At 42.5% G+C, this 9699-nt stretch overlaps 1 protein-coding gene across 1 annotated transcript; it reads left to right on the top strand.

Moving 5' to 3' along the window:
• Positions 1–8289: 8289 nt before the first annotated feature.
• On the top strand, positions 8290–9181 carry LOC132497270 (histone chaperone ASF1-like). Its single transcript, XM_060110329.1, has one exon. The coding sequence runs from the start codon at positions 8356–8358 to the stop codon at positions 8968–8970; it is 615 nt and encodes a 204-aa protein (XP_059966312.1). The 5' UTR covers positions 8290–8355; the 3' UTR covers positions 8971–9181.
• Positions 9182–9699: the final 518 nt, after the last annotated feature.

Here is a 9699-nt window from a genome sequence, read left to right on the forward strand (position 1 = left end):
TCTGCTTCTGGGGGAGCCCAGCCTGAGACTGCCCTTATTCTTTCTTATTCTACAGAGTAAGATAATACTCACTGACCACCTTTATTCACCTCACGTCATCTCCCCAGGGTGCATGTTGTTAATACTCCCACTTTTCAAGTGAGAAAATGAGGCCACAGGGCCAGCAAGTGGCAGAGCCAGGATTTGAACTCAGGTCTTTCTGGCTCCAAAAGTCCTGCCTGTCCCATCACAAGACACTCATCTGGTTCCTTCCATCTTGGATGTCTCTCCTGCCTGTTCAAGCCTCAGCTACCAGGAAACAAGTGGTCATGGTTGACCAGTTACTGTGACACCAATTATCACCACAAGTAAAGAGCAGGAAATTGTAATTCAGGAACCGAGTGTACCAAGACAGCTGGCTCCAGCCCACAAAGGCAGGCAGCACTATTATTTTGAGAATCCTCCTGGGCACAGAATAGCAGCCTTTGTGTCTGTGGAGGTTGGCACAGGGATGCTCATGCCCTCCCCAGCAACAGGCTGTGTAGGAAGACCCAGTGGAAAAACCCAGCTTGGACCCTCCCTTGTCTGTCACTCTTTGTAAGAAATAGAGGACAAACAATCTGGAGTCTGCGCTTCTACTTCCCACGCTTCCCTTTATTTTCTGTGTGAATTCTGCTTTCTTGCTTCCCCACTCTGGACCTTGGTTTCATGGGTACCATGTGCTGAAGCTATGAGCACAGGCCACCATGGTCCCCTCAACTGCAGCAGGAAGGTTTGAGTGAATTTTGTGTTGGGTGCTTCATTCGGATGTTTTCCCGTAAGGTTTGGCTCATGGCTGACCCCAGACCCAACTTCATCCTTGGACAGGGTAAATAAGATGATAGCCATGTCCCATCTCAGGATAGAAGGAAGCACATCACTGGCCCAAAATTTATTTTTATTATGTGCTTTTTCTGACCTGAGATTCTAGAAAAGATGGATATTTGTTCATGCCTGCATTCAAATAACCAACAGCTCTTTAGAGTATACCTTTGTTCTTGGCTCTGAGCTTGACACCATGGATACAAAAATAGATACTACAAGACCCTTAACCACAGGAGTCAGTGGCACCCCAAATGCCGCTGGAAAGTGACTAACAGGGATGAATGTGATGGGAAAGGTCTTAGGCTCCCTCTGCTCCCCCTGAGTGTTGGTCTCAATGAGTCCACCCTGGTAAGGGAATAAACCATACAGCTCGTAAAGGAAGGTAAGCTGCCTCCGGACTAGGGGCAACTGCTTCCAGTATTGCAGAGGGGAGAGGGGAAGCCCGGAGAACCTAGACATGGTGTTTGGGTGAAGTCCTGAAAGGTGCATGGGACTTCAGCCCCTGGAGATGGAAGAGGATGATCCAGGCAAGGCAACTGTATACAAAGCCCCCTGACATTGTCCAGGGCACATACTGTTTCAGTTGGAAGCAGCAGAGGCCATTGAAAAAGAAAAGGATGGTGGGGAAAGGCTGGAATGGAGCATTCAGATCATATGATAGAGCTTCTGAATTCAGCCCGAGGAGTGGGCAACTCTGCAGAGACTTGACCCATGAGTTCTACAATCCGGACTGTGTGACAAGCCACAGAAATCAATTCCAACTAACGTTAACAAAGAGAAGAATTTATCAGGAGGATATGATGAAGCTTGCAGAACTGAAAGGAAAGCCGACCAACCAGGCCTCAGAAAATGCAGGAACCAGAACATCTAGAAGAAAATTGTGGTAGGAGTAAAGAGCGGTGTATTAGTCAGGTCTTGCTGCAATAAAGCTGCTCAACAAACAGTCCTCGAATCTCAGTGACTCACAACCTTTCATTTTTGTTGTCCTGGGCATGGGGGTTGGCTGGGATGGCTCTGTTTCAGGCTACAGCTAAGTTCAGGTTGTGCAATACATGTTACCTCATTCTCCTTGGACCTGGGGCTACCTGGGGCTTGTCTTTTTATAACAGAGAACAGAAGAGTAAGCCAAACCACAGAAGGACATTTGAGACCTCTGCTCCTGTCAATCTCAGTAATATTCCGTTGGCCAGAGCGAGTCCCACGGAGAAAGAGAAGGAAAAATAAGAAGGTGGGAATCCATGAGGGGTGTGGGTATGTCTGTGGGGGAGGGGAGGGTGGTTTTTCAAGGAAAGATAGTATAACTACCAAATAGGGGCAGTTTGTCAGTAGGATTACAACACCAGCCAGAGCCCCCTACTCTCCTCAGAACTCCACTTCCTGGGGAATGCCCTGGAAGTGCTAAAATCCCCCCCCTAAACCTCATGGTATGGGAGACCCTCAGGTGGTTTTACACATTACTGCTCAGACCCAGATGATAAGGCTGGACCCCCAGGAAGCAGCCTTCATGTCCATATTCTTTTTTTTTTTTAAAGTATTTTCTTTTTAACATCTTTATTGGAGTATAATTGCTTTACAATGGTGTGTAGGTTTCTGCTTTATAACAAACTGAATCAGTTATACATATACATATGTTCCCATATCTCTTCCCTCTTGTGTCTCCCTCCCTCCCACCCTCCCTATCCCACCCCTCTAGGTGGTCACAAAGCACCGAGCTGATCTCCCTGTGTTATGCGGCTGCTTCCCACTAGCTATCTATTTTACTTTTGGTAGTGTACATATGTCCATGCCACTCTCTCACTTTGTCACAGCTTACCTTTCCCCCTCCCCATATGCTCAAGTCCATGCTCTAGTAGGTCTGTGTCTTTATTCCCGTCTTACCCCTAGGTTCTTCATGACCTTTTTTTTTTTTCTTAGATTCCATATATATGTGTTAGCATACGGTATTTGTTTTTCTCTTTCTGACTTACTTCACTCTGTATGACAGATGGTCACCTTATCTTTGATAAAGGAGGCAAGAATATACAGTGGAGAAAAGACAGCCTCTTCAATAAGTGGTGCTGGGAAAACTGGACAGCTACATGTAAAAGTATGCGATTAGAACACTCCTTAACACCATACATAAAAATAAGCTCAAAATGGATTAAAGACCTAAGTGTAAGGCCAGAAACTACCAAACTCTTAAAGAAAAACACAGGCAGAACACTCTATGACATAAATCACAGCAAGATCCTTTCTGATTCACCTCCTAGAGAAATGGAAATAAAAAAAAAAAAAAAAACAAATGAGACCTAATGAAACTTCAAAGCTTCTGCACAGCAAAGGAAACCATAAACAAGACCACCCGCAGAATGGGAGAAAATATTTGCAAATGAAGCAACTGACAAAGGATTAATCTCCAAAATTTACAAGCAGCTCATTCAGCTCAATATCAAAAAAACAAACAACCCAATCCAAAAATGGGCAGAAGACCTAAATAGACATTTCTCCAAAGAACATATACAGATTGCCAACAAACACATGAAAGAATGCTCAACATCATTAATCATTAGAGAAATGCAAATCAAAACTACAATGCAATATCATCTCACACCAGTCAGAATGGCCATCATCAAAAAATCTAGAAACAGGGCTTCCCTGGTGGCGCAGTGGTTGAGAGTCTGCCTGCTGATGCAGGGGACATGGGTTCGTGCCCCGGTCCGGGAAGATCCCACATGCCGCGGAGCGGCTGGGCCCGTGAGCCATGGCCACTGAGCCTGCGCGTGCGGAGACTGTGCTCTGCAATGGAAGAGGCCACAACAGTGAGAGACCCGCCTACTGCAAAAAAAAAAGAAAATCTAGAAACAATAAATGCTGGAGAGGATGTGGAGAAAAGGGAACCCTCTTGCACTGTTGGTGGGAATGTACATTGATACAGCCACTGTGGAGAACAGTATGGAGGTTCCTTAAAAAACCACATTCTTTTTTTCTCACACCTTTTATTTTTTTTAAACATCTTTATTGGAGTATAATTGCTTTACATTGTTGTGTTAGTTGCTGCTGTATAACAAAGTGAATCAGCTAAACGTATACATATATCCCCATATCCCCTCCCTCTTGCGTCTCCCTCCCACACTCCCTATCCCACCCCTCTAGGTGGTCACAAAGCACCGAGCTGATCTCCCTGTGCTATGCGGCTGCTTCCTACCAGTTATCTATTTTACATTTGGTAGTGTATATATGTCCATACCACTCTCTCACTTTCTCCCAGCTTACCCTTCCCCCTCCCCATGTCCCCAAGTCCACTCTCTACATTTGCGTCTTTATTCCTGTCCTGCCCCTAGGTTCTTCAGAACTATTTTTTTTAAGATTCCATATATATGTGTTAGCATACGGTATTTGTTTTTCTCTTTCTAACTTACTTCACTCTGTATGACAGATTCTAGGTCCATCCACCTCACTGCAAATAACTCAATTTCATTTCTTTTTATGGCTGAGTAATATTCCACTGTATGTATGTGTCACATCTTCTTTGTCCATTCGTCTGTCAATGGACACTTAGGTTGCTTCCATGTCCTGGCTAGTGTAAATAATGCTGCAATGAACATGTGTTACATGACTCTTTTTGAGTTATGGTTTTCTCAGGGTATATGCCCAGTAGTGGGATTGCTGGGTCGTATGGTAGTTCTATTTCTAGTTTTTTAAGGAGCCTCCATACTGTTCTCCATAGTGGCTGTATCAGTTTACATTCTCACCAACAGTGTAGGAGGGTTCCCTTTTCTCCACACCCTCTCCAGCATTTATTGTTTGTAGAGTTTTTGATCATGGCCATTCTGACTGGTGTGAGGTGATACCTCATTGCATGCCCACATTCTTGAGTGAAGCTTTGAGCCCTGCGGCTCCCAAGTATTGACCACTGGGGAGCACCAAGGGTTCCAAGAACCTCAGCTACCTGTCTCAGATCACTCAGGGGTTGCGGCACCCAAGTTGAAAATACCGAGCTTCTGGTCACCCCTCAGAGTGGAGATCAAAGCTCCGAGAGGTTGTCTCTGAAGCCACGCCCACCCCAACTCTGGCTCAGGACTCAGTGAGCCTAGGGTTCCCCTGGAAGAACGATCTTGGCTCTTCCTTCTCACTCAGTGCTGTGCCTCTGGCTGCTCTCAAGTTCAAAGCTAAAACTTTTCATTCCAATTGGTGATTTTCCCCTCTTGGCCAGGCCACAGCTTAGGTTTCTATAAGCAGAGCGCTGGTTGCTAGGTGACAGCCTCACTCCCTGTTCCAGAGGCAGCCAAGGCAGATATGAACCTGAGAATCTGAAGCTTCCCTTTTCAAGACAAAATATGAAAACTAAAAGAGGAAATAAGACCTTAAATTAATTGGAGGCTTATATAACAGCCAGACACTGTCCTCATGCCCTCCCCACCACCCTGCCAAGACCAGAGGGATATATTTAAATGTATTTTTCAAAATAGACAGAAAAAGTAGGAAGTTGAACTGATAAATATAGTTGGGTCTTTTGATCGGGAGAGGAAACTTCTAATTACATCGCTTTTCTAAGCTCCCACAATCAGATCTTCACCTTCATTAACCACTGAGTCATTAGTGAGACTTATTAAAACAATTAGATCTGCAGAGAACTGCAGCCATAAGCAGTTCTGACAGCTGCATCAGGAATTTAAACTTTTCATTAAAATTGGATGGAGGCTCTTGCAAATCAATACGGAATAGATGAGCATTCCAAGTGAAAACTGAGCAAAGAACGTGAATAGGCGATTCATAAAAGAACCACAAATGGCCAATAAACAAATGAAAAAAGTGTCCCAATTCATTAGCAACTGAGGAAATATATTAAAACAATAACGGGAAAGCATTTTTTAGCCTATTAAATGGCAAGAATTTTAAAAATGATATTATACTGGATGGTCAAATATACAGAATATCTGCTTTTTTGATACACTGCTGGAATGAGGATAGAGAAGACCTTTCTGGAAAGCAATTTGGCCACATATTGAAAATGGTAAACATATAAGCATCTTTTGACAGAGTAACGTGATGTCCTTATTTACAAAGACGTTCGTTCACTCAGCAGTATTTATAAAAAGGGAGAAATTTGAAAAAATATCTATCTAAAAATGAGATGTTAGTTAAGTAAAAAGAAAGCATTTAATCCTGCAAGCCATCCTTCTCTGGATGTGGTAGGAAAGTGTGCAGGGAAGAGGGGCCAGTTCTCATGAGTTGAGTGCACACATGTACCAGGTAAACTCCACATAGAATCAGGGCGGGACTCCTTGTCGCCTGGGTGATGGCTGCGTTAGCAGTTGCTTTTCCCTTTTGCTAAGAAACCCAGGGGATTGTAGAGTGTGAGGTGATAACCCAGGGTGGGGTTCCTTCCTTCAACCTCACCCTTGGACATGAGGCCCTGGAGATAAGCCTGCCCCTTATCACGGATTCATTTTTACTGTCTTTCAAGCCCTGGACTATAGGGCTACAAGCTGTTTGTAGGTGGTTGTTGAGTGTTGATTTTGCTTTGGAGGAGCCATGTCCCTGCAGTCTGAACATCGACAATCTTCATCCATAATGCATGAGGCTGGAGACCCAAACAAAGAGTACATTCATGTGATGGCCTGTGGGAGTTGATTATCCATACAGAAAAATGAGGAACATTTCTCCTGTAAGAGTTAGCATTTATCATCACTCTGTTTCTGTCACCGTCCTAGGCTTTTACTTCTATGCAATTTTGTACCTTTCAGTGCTTCATGATCAGAAATGAATCAAACTCAACTCACCATATCAACCAGGAACAGAGCATCCCAAGGACTCAGAGGATGGGCATGTAGTGTGGTGGGAAGACACTGGTCAGGAAACTGGAAGATCCAGACCTGTCTCCAATTTTCTGTCCCTTACCAGCTTTGGGTTTCAGCTTGTTTTTGTTTTTGTTTTTAATTTATAAAATAAGATATTTGAATGATATTATAATAATCAAGTGTCTGGTATATCATTTGTGTCAAATGTAGCTGCATCAATATTTACCCACCCAAACTCAGGCATAAAATGTAATTTTCTTTGTGTGTGTGTATGCATGTATCTGTGTGTGTGTGTGTGTGTGTGTGTGTGTGTGTGTGGTGTATGATATATATGAGAAATATATATGACCATATCTTGCTTCAGAGTCATTTCCCTCTGAGGGCAGAAAACATTTACATTTATCAATTAAAGGTAATTAATTCTTTTAATCAAATTCTTCTGATTTGAATGCCTCTTTTGTGTAAATATTCAGTTAATTCTAAGTTCAAACTTCATGTCTGGAATGACGATGCTCGCCTCTCAAGAAGTCTCCTTACCCCTTTTCCTTTCCAAGAAAAATGCAAATCAAAACCACAATGAGCTACCACTTAAGACTCACTAGTGTGACTGTAATCAAAATGACAGCTAACAAGTGTTGGTGAGGATGTGGAGAAACAAACCCTCAAACAATGCCGATGGGAACGTAAAGCTGTGCAGCCTTTTAGGAAAACAGTCTAGCAGTTCCTCAGAAGGTTAAACGTAGAATTATCATATGACCCCCTAATTCCACTGGTATATACCCAAAAGAAATGAAAACATATGTCCACACAAACACTTGTGCACAAATGTTCATAGCTTCATTGTTTACAATAGCCCCAAATTAGAAACAACTCAAATGTTCATCAACTAATGAATGGATAAATAAAATGTTGTATATCCATCCAGCAGAATATTGTTAGACAATAAAAAGGAATATACGGCTTCCCTGGTGGTGCAGTGGTTGAGAGTCCGCCTGCCGATGCAGGGGACACGGGTTCATGCCCCAGTCTGGGAAGATCCCACGTGCCGCATAGCGGCTGGGCCTGTGAGACATGGCCGCTGAGCCTACGCGTCTGGAGCCTGTGCTCCGCAACGGGAGAGGCTACAGCAGTGAGAGGCCCGCGTACCGCAAAAAGAAAAAGGAATAATAATACTGATATATACTACAATATGAATGAAACTTGAAAGCCTCATGCTAAGTGAAAGAGGACAGTCACAAAGGACCACACATTGTTTGATTTCATTTATGGGAACAGTTCAGAATAGGCAAAGCAGTAGAAACAGGTTGTCTAGGGTTGGAGGTGGGAGCTCTGGGAAAGGGGGAATGACTGCTAAAGGATATAGAGTTTTGTTTTGGGATGGTGAAATGCTCCCAATTGATTGTGGTGATGGTTGCATAATTCTGTGAATAAATATACCAAAAACCATTCACTTATCAAGTGGGTGAACTTTAAGAGAGTGAGCTGTTTAATATGGGAATTATATCTCAAGAAAGCTCTTACAAAAAGTGAAGAGTCAGGAAATAGGAAAGCTGCAAAACACTGTGGAGTGTTCCTGTGTAAATAAAAAGAGGAAAAAAGTTTCTCAAGTCACCGCTGCACGACGTCGGGCCAGTGCCAGGGCAGGAGTCTGCGCTCTCCCGAGCGGCCACGCGCTGGACTTTATTGTGCCGCAACAAGCCCCCGTTCCCATTGTTTGTGCTTTTTTCAAAATATGGCAAAGGTTCAGGTGAACGATGTAGTGGTGCTGGATAACCCTTCTCCTTTCTACAACCCATTCCAGTTCGAGATCACCTTCGAGTGCATCGAGGACCTGTCTGAAGACCTGGAATGGAAAATTATCTATGTGGGCTCTGCAGAAAGTGAAGAATACGATCAAGTTTTAGACTCTGTTTTAGTGGGCCCTGTTCCTGCAGGAAGGCATATGTTTGTATTTCAGGCTGATGCACCTAATCCGGGACTCATTCCAGATGCAGATGCAGTAGGTGTAACAGTTGTGCTAATTACATGCACCTATCGAGGTCAAGAATTTATTAGAGTTGGTTATTATGTAAATAATGAATATACTGAGACAGAATTAAGGGAAAATCCGCCAGTAAAACCAGACTTTTCTAAGCTTCAAAGGAACATTTTGGCATCCAATCCCAGAGTCACAAGATTCCACATTAATTGGGAAGATAACACAGAAAAACTGGAAGATGCAGAGAGCAGTAATCCAAATCTACAATCACTTCTTTCAACAGATGCATTACCTTCAGCATCAAAGGGATGGTCCACATCAGAAAACTCACTAAATGTCATGTTAGAATCCCACATGGACTGCATGTGACCACCTGCCATCCCTATAGTACAAATTAAGCTATAAAAACACACAGAACTATTTCCCTCAAATTCCGTAAGTCCATAGTCAAGATACAATGTGAAGAATTTGTTTAAAAAACATCCTGTAGAAAGTTTATAAGAAAACCAGTATTTGAGCAAATTGTGGAATATAAATACAACTATTTTTAAGTAATTTTTTTCTCTAATGTGTTATTTTATTTGTTCTGAAACTAATCTGATTAAAACATATATATTATTTTCTTTTCCTCTATATGTAATTAAAGCACTTATAAAGAAAAATGAATCACTAGACCAGGTTGTAAAGATGTCTTAGCCTCTTGGACAATAATCTTTGGACCACTATTTTACTAATCTTTGAAAGAACAAAGTTAACTTCAACTAAAATGTGTCTTCCTGTGATAACACATAATTTGGTTTGATTTAAGGGGCAAGTTTTCATTCTTTTTACGGCATGCCCTTAAAGAAGGGATTTGAAGTCAACTGTATGCTACCAAGAACTCTAGGATCTGATTTTCCAGGCCACCTTGAAGCCTCTTATGGCTACTGTTCAGTTCATATAATGTTAGACAGCATTCAGTTTGGTTTCTAAGACAACAAATGTGGTTAATTGTTTATAAGGTCCTCTGGCTATGATTTTTGTTTTTATAACAGTTCAGGACATCAGAACACTCCATGAATCATACATCATTATTACCCAGTGAATTCAGCAGGTCAA

The sequence above is a fragment of the Mesoplodon densirostris genome, chromosome 10 (assembly GCF_025265405.1).
Source record: "Mesoplodon densirostris isolate mMesDen1 chromosome 10, mMesDen1 primary haplotype, whole genome shotgun sequence".
Taxonomy (NCBI): Eukaryota; Metazoa; Chordata; class Mammalia; order Artiodactyla; family Ziphiidae; genus Mesoplodon; species Mesoplodon densirostris.

What these genes read in the sequence shown, in the direction of transcription:
- LOC132497270 (XM_060110329.1), top strand. Translation starts at nt 8,356, where the DNA reads ATGGCAAAGGTTCAGGTGAACGATGTAGTGGTGCTGGATAACCCTTCT.